At 47.9% G+C, this 14,982-nt stretch overlaps 1 protein-coding gene across 2 annotated transcripts; it reads right to left on the reverse strand.

Moving 5' to 3' along the window:
• Positions 1–1,025: 1,025 nt before the first annotated feature.
• Positions 1,026–14,737, reverse strand: TUBB6 (tubulin beta 6 class V). Of its 2 annotated transcripts, none has more exons than XM_042961911.1 (4): positions 14,596–14,737; positions 14,107–14,215; positions 12,133–12,243; positions 1,026–2,534 (listed from the first exon to the last, which is right to left on the reverse strand). In XM_042961911.1, the coding sequence occupies exons 1-4, from the start codon at positions 14,650–14,652 to the stop codon at positions 1,471–1,473; spliced, it is 1,341 nt and encodes a 446-aa protein (XP_042817845.1). In that variant the 5' UTR covers positions 14,653–14,737; the 3' UTR covers positions 1,026–1,470. The 2 variants fall into 2 exon arrangements, with proteins under 2 accessions (XP_042817845.1, XP_042817846.1); XM_042961912.1 differs by lacking the exon at positions 14,596–14,737 and adding an exon at positions 13,715–13,785 and having other exon boundaries at positions 14,107–14,188.
• Between the last annotated feature and the right edge of the window lie 245 nt (positions 14,738–14,982).

The raw sequence follows: 14,982 nt of genomic DNA on the forward strand, positions 1-14,982 counted from the left end.
TCTGCAAAAGTGAGGTCTGTCTTCACTGCGGTTCCAAATCCTGCTGCTGTGTTTAATGCTTACTTTTCTGTCTGCCCACGGCTAGGGCTTAGCCCAGAATAAATAGTTACTGGGTGTAAGCCATGGCATCACAGAGCTCAGGCCTTCTGTCGCGGGGGAGCTAGGTTACACTGTGGGGTCACCTCAGATGGAAATGGCTCCAAATAACAGTTCTTTCTCGCTCCTTGTCTGACAAGGACAAGAGGGCTGTGCTCCGCGGTGACTGAGGCCCAGACTGATGGAGGAATCCGGCAGAGGCAGAGTTGAGGGTCAAGCACTAGCATTTAGACACTTCCACCTGGAGTGAGATGCCACTCACATTCTTTTGGCTAAAGCAAAGTCACATGTTCACAGCTAACTTCAAAGGGGCCGAAAGAAAGAAACCAGAGACAAAGGTGAACAGCGATGTCTGCTAATTAGTAGGACTAGCCTGGTCATGTCCTGTGGAGTCTGGCTTTACAAGACCTCTTACAGAAGTTGTGTCAGGTTTTAGAAACTGTAAGGTGGTGATCTGTTATACAGAAAACAGCCCTCAGTCTCTGCCCTGGCCCTGAGTGCTCCTGGAAGGAAGCACACAGCTCTCAAAGCTGGCCCTGCCTGGTGCCCCCTCACCCACCAAGAGCTCGCACATCCCCCTGGCTTTGGCTGGAAGCTGGCAGGTCATTTTCTGTAGCTCCTCTGGCAAATCTTAGCCCAGCTATTAGGGAAGGTTGGGACTGACCAAGACATGAGGCAGGGAGGTGAAAGATTCTGTGGGAGGTCTAAGTGCTGGTTGCAAATGGGGATGATGGGCTTTTATTTGTGTGTGTGCTGCTTTTATGCTGCCACCCTTAAAAAGCCTGCAGTTCAAGGAAAGTCTTTCCTCTGAGTTCATTCACTTAGTGGCAGAGGCACTTCACCCCAGGAAGAGACAGGGTACCCAAGTAACCCTTATAACAACACAAAGTAACAAATCTCCTGGAAACAGAGGCTGGAAGAGGCAAAGAAACAATTTTAGTGTTTTATTACGAATAGGTTGTTTTAAAGTTCCATACTGCATTCTCAATATAAGGCAACACTGCACAGCTTTAGGTTTCATCACAGAGGATGAAAAACAGGGTTTCTGGCTTCCTTGTTAATTCTCAGCATGGTCGAACACTAAACAGAAGGCGAGGTCAAGTCATTTAGCCCTTCATCGATGGCCCGTTCATTGTTTCAAGTCTTCCAGTAGAAAATCTGTCGTCTGATCTCTTGATTGGGTAGGACTGCCAATTCTCTGCTATTCTGATGTACTTTCTTCATTCCAGAGGGCTGATAGTGCAATTCTGTAGCACTGGTGAGGGGCCTGTACCCACACAGAGCAGAGCACCGTGTGGCGGCCGTTAGGGTCACGATGCTCTGGAGTTAAAGGAAGAACATCTGAACTATGGTATCCGAGACAGGGAGGCGCCTCTATTCATTGATCTCCTCCTCATCGTCTTCAAAAGCTTCCTCGCCATCATTGGCCGTGGCTTCTTGATACTGCTGGTACTCGGACACCAGGTCGTTCATGTTGCTCTCTGCTTCTGTGAACTCCATCTCATCCATGCCCTCTCCCGTGAACCAGTGCAGGAAAGCCTTGCGCCGGAACATGGCGGAAAACTGCTCCGAGATGCGCTTGAACAGCTCCTGGATGGCCGTGCTGTTGCCGATGAAGGTGGAGGCCATCTTGAGGCCGCGCGGCGGGATGTCGCACACGGCCACCTTGACGTTGTTGGGGATCCACTCGACGAAGTAGCTGCTGTTCTTGTTCTGGATGGCCAGCATCTGCTCGTCCACCTCCTTCATGGACATGGGGCCCCGGAAGACGGTGGCCACGGTCAGGTAGCGGCCGTGGCGCGGGTCGCACGCCGCCATCATGTTCTTGGCGTCGAACATCTGCTGCGTCAGTTCGGGCACGGTGAGCGCGCGGTACTGCTGGCTGCCGCGGGCCGTGAGCGGCGCGAAGCCGGGCATGAAGAAGTGCAGGCGCGGGAAGGGCACCATGTTCACGGCCAGCTTGCGCAGGTCGGCGTTGAGCTGGCCGGGGAAGCGCAGGGACGTGGTGACGCCGCTCATGGTGGCCGACACCAGGTGGTTGAGGTCGCCGTAGGTGGGCGTGGTCAGCTTGAGCGTGCGGAAGCAGATGTCGTAGAGGGCCTCGTTGTCGATGCAGTACGTCTCGTCCGTGTTCTCCACCAGCTGGTGCACCGACAGGGTGGCGTTGTAGGGCTCCACCACCGTGTCCGACACCTTGGGCGAGGGCATGACGCTGAAGGTGTTCATGATCCTGTCGGGGTACTCCTCGCGGATCTTGCTGATGAGCAGCGTGCCCATGCCGGAGCCCGTGCCCCCGCCCAGCGAGTGCGTGAGCTGGAAGCCCTGCAGGCAGTCGCAGTGCTCGCACTCCTTCCTCACCACGTCGAGCACGGAATCCACCAGCTCGGCCCCTTCCGTGTAGTGCCCCTTCGCCCAGTTGTTGCCCGCGCCCGTTTGTCCTGGGACAAAGCACAAGAGAGTGGCACACAATTTCAGTAGGGCTGCACGGGGGATGGGGGGTGGGGGTCGGGGTGGTGATGCTGTTGTTCACACTTTTAAGACGGTCGGGGGGAAAAAACACCTCTTTCAGCCCCAAACCCAATTCCGTGGAAAGCAGCACTGGAAACAACCTGCGTTGGTTCATTCTCTTCTGTTTCTGGCAGATACCAAAAGGCTTTACCACCAGGGCTTACCACAGGTGGAGACCATTTTACTTAAAGGCACTTTCCTTAATCCAATGTACTTGGATCGAGTTGGGAAAATGGAAATATTCCAATACAACTTTGCCAATACGGTTTCTCAATTAAATGTTTTATATATATTTTCACTGGAAAGAATTTTTAGGTTGGAGTTTAGCTTATTCGGGTTATAAAAAATACGAGCCATATACTCTGACTGGCAAGGGCACTCCTAATTATCAGAGCAATCATCCAAACTGGACTCACTTTCTGAAAAAAAAAATTATAAGACTTTTTTAATCTAAATCAATATGTTAATACTCACTTCAAGAATTATTAGAAAAACCACTGAGAACTAAATTCTAGGGCACACTGTAGGGTAAATTATGAAAAGTAGTCAAGTCAGTGCTTGGTGCTGACCTCCTCAGGCTCATGATGAATGTGGTCCCTTTCCCCCACCTCCATGCCTGGATTTACTCCTCTGATGGATGGTGAGAGATAATATTATCAATTTTATTTTAAAAAAATTTTTTTTTAGAGAGAACACGCAAAGTGGGGAGGGGTGGAGGGAGAGAGAAAGAGAGAATCCCAAGCAGTGTTCACACCCAGCACGAGCCCCATATGGGGCTCGATCCCACGACTGTGCAGTCATGACCTGGGCAGAAATCAAGAGTCAGTCTCTTAACTGACTGAGCTACCGAGGCACCCCTAGAACTATTTAATAATAAACTATAGAAACAAGGCACTGCTGTTTCTCATTATTTTAACTGGTAACAAGGCAATGTAATATATAGCTAAAATTAAAAGTTAAGAAGCAAGGAAGATTATTAAAAAGCGTTTTGTGTATTTAGTAAGCAGGTGTATTCAAATCTAGTTTTGAAAAGGATCATGTATAAAAAATTTAAAAACAAATTTGTTACCATCCCTATCAAACTTTCCCTATGTGCCGAATTTCTGAAAAGGACCAGGATGTGCCATGGGAGCTGGCAGGTGATTGGATTGTGTCAAGTGGACACAGAAAATGAGAGGAAGAAGAGATACCGAGGCCTGTTTGTCCTTCTGCTCAGAGCTAAGCCAGCGCAGGAATCACACCGTATGGACCTCTGCCCACTTATTCCAAAGATGTTCACTTGATTTTTGTCTCTACCCAGCTGGTGGCAACAATCCACCACCACCGTCCGGAGACCAGCTTCTGTGCTCCGAGTGGGCAGGTCCATACCTGACGCCAGAGACACCAGTGGGGAGCTGAGCCGGGCAGCAGTGACACCACGTAGGCTGCCTCCCGGGAGCAGCCCAGTGCTGCGTCAGGTGAGACAAGCAGGCACTTTGGAGGCACTCACGCACTGTGGGGCGAGGGCCCTCTCACTGAGGTCTGCTGCCAGCCTCCCTGGATTCTGCAGTGTACTGTGGGCGTGGCCTTACACAAGGGCCTACTTTTGGAGGAATGAGTCTTATCGCAAATTTCCTTGAGGTTTCCACAGCTTCTATCAGTGCTAAACACTGTGGGTGTTAAGTGGACGTCTGTAAAACAAGAAAAACAACCCAAATCCTGTGATTCTTCAGTAAGTTTAAAATGTGTTGACTACCAGTGACTTGTATCACATACAGAGGGACACCCGCCTTAAATATCTAAAGAAGGCCTACAGATCAGTAAGGAAAAACTTCTAGGAAGATGGGCAAAGGACAGAAACAGTTCACAGGGAAGGAAATTCAAATAACTTAAATATCTGATGTATTCCTCACAAGGGGAATGCACATGAAAACAAGGAGATTCAGTTTCTTCCCTGTGAAGCTGAAAGCGATCAAAAAGCTTGCTGATACTGTTGGCCAGAGTTGGGGGAAGGCCCCTCCACACTGCCAGACTGCGGAGAGGCATAACAGGGACTACCCTCTATGGAGAACAGTTTAGCATATGTATCAGAATTAGTCCCCTTAGACTCAGCAATTTTATTTCTACAAATTTGCCTGGATAGATCCACCCACACACGTGGAAAATGGCATGCAGACAAGTACTCGCCAAGGAGCAGTTTGCAATAGTAAAGAAAAAAGGAAACAACCGAAATACCTTTTAACAGAGGACTTAAATCAATAATGGTATCTATGTGACAGAATACAATCAGCCATCAGCCCTAGTCCTGCCTATATTGCTAAGGAGGAAAAAAAGAACCCCGAAGTACCAAATGGTGTATGCAGTTGGCTGTCATTGTATGCGTGTAACAGGTATGTATCTGCTGCTATAGGCACAGAGTGACTGCACAAATCCTGGAGTGCTGCCTCTGGGAAGGAGCCTGGGTGGGCACCAGCTCGGGGTCGGAATGAGACCACGTTTTCACTGTGCGCCCTTTTGCTCCCTTTGAGTCCTGGGCCAAGCAGATGTTTTACCTAGCTAGCAAAATGAATATTTTAGACTTTATTAGAACATTTAAAGTTGCATTTAGGAAATAAATTGAAGAAATACACAGCGAACCAGTAACTGTGGTTGTCTCTGAAGGATGGGATAATAGGAGAGTGAACTTTCCACATTCATATTGCTTATAAAAATTTAACGAAACAAACATGTCTCTTATGATAATCAAGAGAAAATTGGGGCGCCTGGGTGGCTCAGTCGGTTGAGCGTCCGACTTCGGCTCAGGTCATGATCTCACGGTTTGTGAGTTCGAGCCCTGTGTCGGGCTCTGTGCTGACAGCTCAGAGCCTGGAGCCTGTTTCGGATTCTGTGTCTCCCTCTCTCTCTTCCCCTCCCCTGCTCATGGTCTGTCTCTCTCTGTCTCAAAAATAAAAAAATAAAAAAAAGAGAAAATTAAAATATGAAAATGTGCCTTTACGGGGAGTTTTAAAAACAGCAGTAAGTGGGGGGATTACTACATGAGGACACCCATGCAGCAGAAAGGCACGGTGACAGTCACAGGGAGTGTCCCCGTTATGTTAATGAACTCCTCAAAAAGCTGCAAAATGGTATGAGTAGCATGATCCCATTTTCTGAAAACCAAATCAACTGCCTGTGTGTGTGTGTGCGCATGTGCACGTGTGTGTGCATGTGTATGTGGGAAAAGGTCAAGTGGGACACATCTGCACCGTGTACAGCACTAGTTAGCCCCGGGAATAAAATCTCAGGGTCACCGGCACTAGGGATGAGGGGGATCCAGTTTTACCCTACACCCCTGTGTATTTGAAAAAAAAATTTTTTTTAACATTTATTTATTTTTGAGACAGAGAGAGACAGAGCATGAGCAGGGGAGGGTCAGAGAGAGAGGGAGACACAGAATCTGAAACGGGCTCCAGGCTCTGAGCTGTCACCACAGAGCCCGATGTGGGGCTCGAACTCATGGACCGTGAGATCATGACCTGAGCCGAAGTCGGACGCTTAACCGACTGAGCCACCCAGGCGCCCTGACCCCTGTGTATTTGAAGAGAAAACTGTGCAGTTTTAACTTTGTGTCGAAAACATGAAACACATTTCAATATTAAGTAGCAGTGTGTCCAGGAGAGCAGGACTGCCCATCAGAAGGAGGCGCAGGTGGCCCCTTGCTCGTCTGTCTCGTTCCCACCTCATAAGGGAGATCAGCCACTCACTCCTGTTGCCTTTGCCCTGTCTGGCTGGTCAAAGGCACCAAGATGACAGGCATGGCAGCACCATGTTCCATTTGCCACATGGGCACGGGGCAAGCCCCTCCATGCTTGCAGCTCATCCCAAGAGCACCGGCCACCTCAGCCCTCCTGGTGGCCACTTCCTTGTCCAGGAAGCAACTGCGTTCTCTCTTACAAACACAGATTATCTGTTTTCCTGCCCAGCTGGCTCAAAAATGGTCGTTGCCTTCCTGTGCCCCCACTAACTGCTGTCCACCTTTCCCCACCCAAGCTAGCAGGCAGCAATCCGGCCAGACGCACCAGAGGAACCAGGAAGAACAAGGGCGGGGACCCATGCTCGTCCATGGAGCTCAGTCTAGGACTGGCGCACCTTCACGAAGGAAAGAACATGAGTGCAATTGTCAAATTGCTGGAGATGATTTCATTAAAACAGAGTAGAAACCAGCAATCGGCAGCAGGTAGGTGGCTGCAGGCAGACGGGCAATCATAGCAAGTCAAGCTCCCTGAACTTGACTCCTCGTCCAGCTCACACAGCTCCCTTGGCTTCCTCAGTATTTACAGCATGATTAGCCACAAGGTTTTCTCTGCTCTTGACAAAAAAGAAACTAGTGACTTCTGAAAATATTTTGCCACTGTCTCGTAGCAACAGATGTTCCCAGTTAAATATTTGGGGGTCATGAGTTGAACATGCTCTGTAATGAGATGTTGTGACATTAGTCAGTGGCTCGGGACTGTAGAACACAAGGCTACAGGCGGGTGGCAACAGGTCCCCGGGGCTTTCTGAGTCTACCCTCTGGTTTACCTCCTGCTCACACTGGGTGAGGGATCAAGTGCTCCCTGAAGCCCTCTAACCCCAAATCTGGAAGGGAAAGTTACATGTGCAGAAAGAGGCTTTCTGTTACTCCATTTTCTCCCACAAAACTCTCTCTCACTGTCCCTGGGCATGACCACTAATACGACCAGTGATTCATTAAGAAAAAGGGTTTGTTTTTGTCAAGTATATTCATGTGCAAAACTTAAATGCAGAAAACTTTCACTTTCAAAGTTATATATTACTTCAAGTCTGTTTTTTTAAAACCACCCCAAAATAAATAGAAATTAAAAAAACAACACTTCATCTATACCTAGAAATGGAATGACACTGGTTTACTGTAATTTGCCAGCTCTGAAAAAATGAGCTCTAAAGCTAATGGGGGATGAGCCATTTCCCAAAGACAATTCTACCTCTTTTATTAACTGGAGGGTGACTTAAAAACAACTATTTTGCCAAACAGCATAGTGTGTTTATACGTTGGGGACACTTCTCCATTCCTCATAACGAGTGTACCATTTTAACAAAATAAGAACATTCATTTAAAAAACTCACAATTTTGAAGTAAAAATAGTGTCAGGCTCCAGGCTCTGAGCTGTCAGCACAGAGCCTGACGCGGAGCTCGAACTCACAGACTGCGAGATCATGACCTGAGCAGAAGTCGGATGCTTAACCGACTAAGGCACCCAGGCGCCCCTCTTCCTTATGATTTTCTTAATAACATTTTCTTTTCTCTAGCTTACTTTATTGTAAAAATACACTACAGAATACACACAACTTACAAAATATGTGTTAATCGACTGCTTATATAGTCGCTAAGACTTCCAGTCAACCGTAGTTAAGTTTGGGGAGAGTCAAAAATTGTAAGTAAACTTTTGACGTGCAGGGGGTCAGCACCCCTTAACCTCTGCATTTTTCAAGGGTCAACTATATACTTTTCTTGATGAATTCTATTAATTTTGTTTGGTAACACTTACTGAGACTGAGGCAGATTCAGCCAACTGTAATTCAGGTTTGAGAAACCTTAGCTATCCTCCTGAATATATTACATATTCCACATCTTCTTTACACACACACACACACACACACACACACCCCTTGCCATTTGCAATGACGTGGTTGGAACTAGAATGTATCATGCTAAGCGAGGTAAGTCAATCAGAGAAAGACACCATATGATTTCACTCATATGTGGAATTTAAGAAAAAAACAGATGAACATATGGGAAGGGAGTAAGAGAAGAGAGGGAAACAAGCCACAAGAGACTCTTAACAATAGAGAATAAACTGTGGATTGATAGAGGGAGGGGTGGAGGATGGGCTAGATGGGTGATGGGTACTAAGGAGGCACTTGTGATGAGCACTGGGTATTGTAGGTAAGTGATGAATCACTGAATTCCACTCCTGGAACCAATATTGCACAGGATGTTAACTAAAATGTAAATAATAAAAAAAAAAAGACAACTTAGCTATCCTCTCAGATTCTTACCAGAAATTAATTGAAACTTTAAGGGAAGAAACCGAGCAGAATTCTCTGTGGAGGTGTAGTTCTGTGCAGGTGGCAGGCACAGGCTATTGCTTCCCTCAGATTCTTACAGAGGCCCAGATGCTTGGGGGCCCTTCATTCCATAGACTGTTAAACTGAAGGAGCCCAGAGAAGGGGACTGATGGCAGCAGAGGTGGCAGAGCCGAAATTAGCCGCCAAGTTTCCTTGTCCCCATTCAGCGCTCTCTCTCTTTGGGTAATTTCACTCAAAGGGCTTACAAAGAGTCTACATCTGCTAAAAATCTAGACCCACTTACTAAGAGAAAGTGAAAGACGGCACTGATCTGTATTAAGCAAACAGGGGGGAGTCATCCTTATGCTCGAGTCATCTCGAGCATACAGAATATTGTTCTCCAAGCCAAGTCTATTTATCACAAGGCCCCGAGGGAGCAGTCCACTGAACTGACAGAGACTGACACCAGCTGGTGGTAAGGGCAAGGGGGTGGGGGTGGGCAAAGGGGTTCAGCTCTTCTAGAAACCAACATGCATCGTCCATGGATGCATGAGCAAGCATTTCTGTAGGACAAATTCCTTGAACTGAAACTGTTGAATCAAAATTCTTGATTTGCTGAATCCATTAAGCTGTTCTCTGACAATGCTTGAAACTGTCATTTCCCCCAAACACCTTCACCAACACTAGCTGTTAGATTTTAAACTATTAGCCAGTCTGTTGGGAGAAAAATATCTTGTTTTAATGACTCCTCCTCATTCTCAATTACTGGTAAATTTTGTCCCTAGGTATAACTTTTGTTATCCTAGTGTGAAGAGGGTATTTTCCCATTATATTTTACAGTTGATTATTGCCTTTAAGGAGATCAATTTGTCCCAGTTTGCCTGGAACTTCACCAGTTTCAACACTGGAAAGTGTAGTGTCCTGGGAAACCTCCCAGTCCCAGGCAAATCAGGACAGTTGGTCACTCACAGCAATAATGTCTGAGTCTTTTCATCTTGTGTCTGGTTGCCTTACGGAGGTCTTATAAATGCTAATCACTGTTCATTGGACAGCCTATCTGGAAAATCCAAGAGGATCATTCCACCTTCAAATAACAATTTTGTCTTTTCCTTTAAATGGTTTGTATCTCTTTTCTTTCTCTGGTCTTTATGCACTGGCTAGAACCTTCGAAACATGGAATATAGAAGAGACAGTGGACATCTTTTTCTCATACCTGACTTTGCTGGGAATACTTCTAATGTTTCACCAGTGAGTATGACATAGTTATGTATTTTGGTAGATAATTCTTTTTTCTTTAATGTTTCTTTATTTTTGACAGAGAGCATGTGGGGAGGGGCAGAGAGACAGGGAGGAGGAGGAGCGAAAGCAGGCTCTACGCAGACAGTAGAGAGCTTAATGTGGGGCTCAAACCCACAAACCACAAGATCATGACCTGAGCTGAAGTCAGACGTTTAACTGACTGAGCCACCCAGGTGCCCCTTAGTAGGTAATTCTTAAATTCTATTTCCAGCTTGTGCAGAAGTGTTTTTGTCTTATACAAGTCAGGAACACATACTGAGTTTTATCAAATATTTTTGGGCACCTATTAAGGTGTTGTTTCTCTTAATCTATTAGCTGACTTCTCAATGTTGAACCATCCTTGCATTCCTAGGATGTTGATCATATGTATCAAGCACTTTGCATGAGAATACTCTAGATACATAGGGTTTAAATGACAAAGGATTATCTGTTACCCTCAGTGAAACTATCTCTATCCCTTCCAGAGAAGGGGTTGAAAAGTAGATCTTTGACACATTTAATTTCTATACCATAGTAACTTTAAGCCACAAATCAGCCTTAGGAGTCTCTCATTTGCTTGTAAGACACTTTGCCTTTTACAGGCACTGAAATTGTGTTTGTTGATTGAGGTATATCGGTTGATAAGTAGTATTGTTCCCTCCAGGCATATTTCTTACTCTGTTACATTGGTAATTTTTGAGAAAAGAACATAAGTGAAGTGAATGTGTGGTATCTAACATTAAAATACAATTGTCAAGTGGAAGACTTTCACATCTACCACCATCCTGTAGCCTCTACCTTGGCTCTTAAGATAGAATGGCTATGTATGGCCACATGTTTACACAGTGTCTTTCCATTTTCTCTCTTCGTTCCCCCAATTTGGTAGAGTATCTCTACTAAGTCCTGAGCACTGCTATCCAATAGAGCTTTCTACAATGAAGGAACTGTTCCATATATCCAATATGGCAGCCACTGGCTATATGTAATTATTGAGCACTTGAAACATAGCTAGTACAATGGAGGAAGTGAACTGATTTTATTTAATTTTTTATTAACTTTAATTTAAATAGCCACATGTGGCTAGTGGCTACCACATTGGGCAGCAGGGTCCAGAAGAGTCTCTGCTTAGGGTCAATTATGGTCCAACTCTTGAAGAAGTTATTATCGGAAGCTTTCCCTGTCTCATTGGTTGTGTATGTTGTCAGGGTGACAGGGAAGTAGATGATACCCAAAGGATTCGTAAACTCTGTGAACGTTCATCTTGCTGAGTCACCTTTACAACAGGTGCAGAGTGATTCTGCTACAAAGGAGCGGAATAAAATCTTTCAAGATTCTGTCTCTTCTTGAATATTTTTAAAATTCCCCCTTTGATTATTTTGTCAAGTAACCTGGACTCTAAACACCATGGCTACAGGGTGATGGAGGCTGGTAGCACTTAACAGTACGATTTCACTTAATGTTATATAATTTTATTTAGGAGTGTGTAGAGGGACAGGTGCTTTCTCTTATCATGTTTTAGGTGGAAGAAGGAGGGAAGGATTTGCCCAATTCTGACAAAGCAAAATTCACATGGTGCCAGCCTTTAGAAAGAAAGCAAAATAATTGTCTATAGGAAATGGAAGAAAAATATAGGTCTAAAAACACTGAAGTTAAAAAATGAGTAACACACCAAAACAAATTATCACTGTCATATTATGATAGCAATTTATAAGTGGAAGAAAGAAGTTAATGTCTAAAAAATTTGTTAAATCAGTAACTATTGGCTGGGGCACATGGGTGGCTCAGTTGGCTAAGTGACCGAGTCTTGTTCTGCTCAGGTCATAATCTCATGGTTCATGGGTTGGAGCCCCATGTCGGGTTTTGCACTGACAATGTGGAGCCTGCTTGGGATTCTCTCTCTCTCTCTCTCTCTCTCTCTCTCTCTCTGCCTTTCCCCTGCCCCTCTCAAAATAAATAAATAAACTTAAAAATAAAAGAACTATCAATATAAGCATTTCATTTAGAGACACAGACATTACTTTCCTAAAGAAAATAGAAGAATTAAAAGGGGCACCCTATGATGACACTAGGGACTGTTGATTTCCATTCTAAGCTTTTCTTTGCCACATGATGCTTTTAATCTTGCACATAAATTAGTTTGGTGTTAAAAAAAAAAGAAAAAAAAAAAAAAGAGAAGCAGAAGCAAGCAGGAAAGATGGAACCCACCGAAGATGAAGTTGTCAGGCCTGAAGAGCTGCCCAAAAGGCCCGGACCGCACACTGTCCATGGTGCCCGGCTCCAAGTCCACCAGGGCAGCCCTGGGCACGTATTTTTGAGCTGGAAGAGAACAAAGCCCACCCACAAGGGTTACTTTCTGGTTTCCAGAGTGATGGGCTTCCCTGTAGCAAGTCCCCCCAGCACAGCTGCCTGGGTGCTACAAAACAGGGTTTCTTTAGAGACAGACTCGGCTTTCTTCAAATCACAGAATCTTAGCACTGGGAAGGGCCTTGGACAACACATTCCCACCTTAAATTGTTCAGATGAGGGAACCGGCCTAAGCGTGAATGGGCAGAGCAAGGAAGTTCCGGGAATAAGCAGGATGAGAAATCCGGTCTCCTGACTTCCTGCCTTCTGTATTTTCCACTTCACCCTGACACCTCTTTCCTGCTGGGTGGTTTTACTTTTTTAGCTCCATGGAAATAAACTGTATCTGTTGCAGCAAACTGCTGTGTTGCTGTGACATTCTTTCCACTTTTCGCCACGTCCCTCATATGTACACACTAATGGATCCAAGCTATAGTCTGAGCACCTTGTTGCAGGTGCCAGCCTACAGGCTGTTTCTGGAAGACACTCTAATGAATGAGATTTGCTGTGCAGCCCTATTGTTAGCAAGCACATTTTCATGCCTCTTGGGCAGGAAATTGTTCCCTAGTGAGGATGGGGTTAATATGATTGCCCATAGGCTCTGCTCTACAACTCCAGTCCTATTAATGCACACACCCCACTGAAGCAAGGATATAAACAAAGTGGACCTAAGGGTTAACGGGAAATGCAATGTATCACTGGATTTTTTAGTGCTATCTGGAAATTTCATATTCTATGTCCTGCTGATCCAGACCTTTTCTTACAGCTGCTGAGTGAATAAAACCCAGTGCTTTATGTATACTGCTCTTCCCAGCTCTTGTGTGGACAAATAGCAAATGACTCCAAAAACCAGAGTAATTATTTCTGGGGCTATGTGTCACGTATATGGAAGTGCAGCATCTGTCATTTTCTGAGTGTTTTTTCAACATCTTCATTTTTTGTTGTTTTGGGAAGGGCACAATTCCACCTCTATAATAAAATTGTTACAGAAATAGTGCATACATGTAGCCACAATATATATGTAGATCTCCAGGGCAAGGGTGAGATGATTCCCAACCCTGGATAAACGACAGCCTGCGGTTTTTACCCAACTTCAGCAACTACCCGGAACTTCAGCTTCCAGGGAGCATTAAGAGTTTTGGGAGGTTGGTAAAGGGGCAGAGGAGACATTTAACGGAGCGCTTTTCAAATTTTTAGCCAAGAATCTCCATTAAGAGATACATTTTAAACTGAAGAAAAAAGCAAAACAGAAAGTCGGACAAGACCCAGTAAGTGATTTCACAACACCAGCTAACGGGTTGTCTGGTTCAAGAGTTCAGAGCCGCGTGATAGGCCAAATTCGGCTTTTTGAAATAAACTGACGGCGGATTTCCCGCCCCATGGGGAGTGAGGAAGGAACCGGGCATCCTGCTATATCCCGGGAAATTTTCCGAGAGCAAACTACCCTTGCGCGGAGGGCGGCATCCAGAGAGCCAGTCTGGGATCGGGCGGAGAAGACGCGAAATGGCCGGGGTCCTAGAGGAGGAAGGCCGAGTCAGGGAGACGGATGGCCAAGGTCCAAGAGGGGGGTGGCCGAGGGTCCGGGCAGAGATGGCTAGGATCCTGGGCGGGGGCCGGGGGGATGGTCAGGATCGGAGGGGCAAATGGCCGGGGGACGGCCGGGGTCCGGGCAGGGGACGGCCGAAGTCTGGGAGGGGACTGCCGGGGCCCGGGCGGGGACGGCCGAGGTCCGGGAAGGGGACGGCCGGGGTCTAGGCAGGGGACGGCCAGGGTCCGGGCGGGGACCACCGGGTCCGAAGGGGAAGGGCGGGGTCCCGGCCGCGCCGCGCTACTCACAGGATGACTCATTGTAGTAGACGTTGATTCTCTCCAGTTGTAGCGCCGAGTCACCCACGTAGCCTCCGGCCGGGTCGATACCGTGTTCATCGCTGATCACTTCCCAAAACTTGGGAAGGGCGAGGCAGGGGGACAGACGGTCAGAACCCGGAGCCTAGGGCGCCCTCCCCCGCAGCTCACTCCAGGGCTGGCCGGGCGGGGCAGGGCGCGCGGGGCCCGGCTGCCGAATTCCAGGCGCGCCAGAGCCGCGGGCGGCCGCTCCCAGCTAGAGCGGGGATGGGGTGAGGGGCAGGGGGTCCCCGGCTGTGACGCCCCTCCTCGGCCGCGCCACTCCTCGAGCACTTCCCGGGTGCCGCGCAGGGCAGGGTTGGACTCGAGGACCGAGGGGCACGGAGGGTGCGCACCGGAGCGCCGGCACCGGGGGGTCGAGCCCCGACACCCTAGGCCTGCCAGCTGCCCACCCGCAGGGAAGCCCAGTGCCCGGCCCACCTTGGTGCCAATCTGGTTCCCGCACTGGCCCGCCTGGATGTGCACGATCTCCCTCATGGCGGGCGCCGGCTCTGCGCTGGGGCACTCGCTGTTCGGACCGCGGCGGAGACTGCGGGCCCGCGGCGCGCTCCCCGGGACTCGACCCTCCTCTCACTCTCCACCCCCCACCCGGGCCTCCCGGACCAATAGCTGCGGGCCTCGCCCTCCCCGGCCGCGCCCCCTCCGCCCCCGCGGTCCCCGCGCAACTCCGGCTCCCCAGCTCCTCGCGCGCCCCCACCCCCGGCCTCGCCCTCTGGGGCCGCGCCTCCTCCGGTCCTGGCGGGCCTGGCGCCTCCCTCCTCTCCGCCGGGCTCCCGCTCCTCGTCCCCCAGGCCTACCTCCCCCTGC

Source organism: Panthera tigris, chromosome D3 (genome assembly GCF_018350195.1).
Source record: "Panthera tigris isolate Pti1 chromosome D3, P.tigris_Pti1_mat1.1, whole genome shotgun sequence".
In the NCBI taxonomy this organism is placed as follows: Eukaryota; Metazoa; Chordata; class Mammalia; order Carnivora; family Felidae; genus Panthera; species Panthera tigris.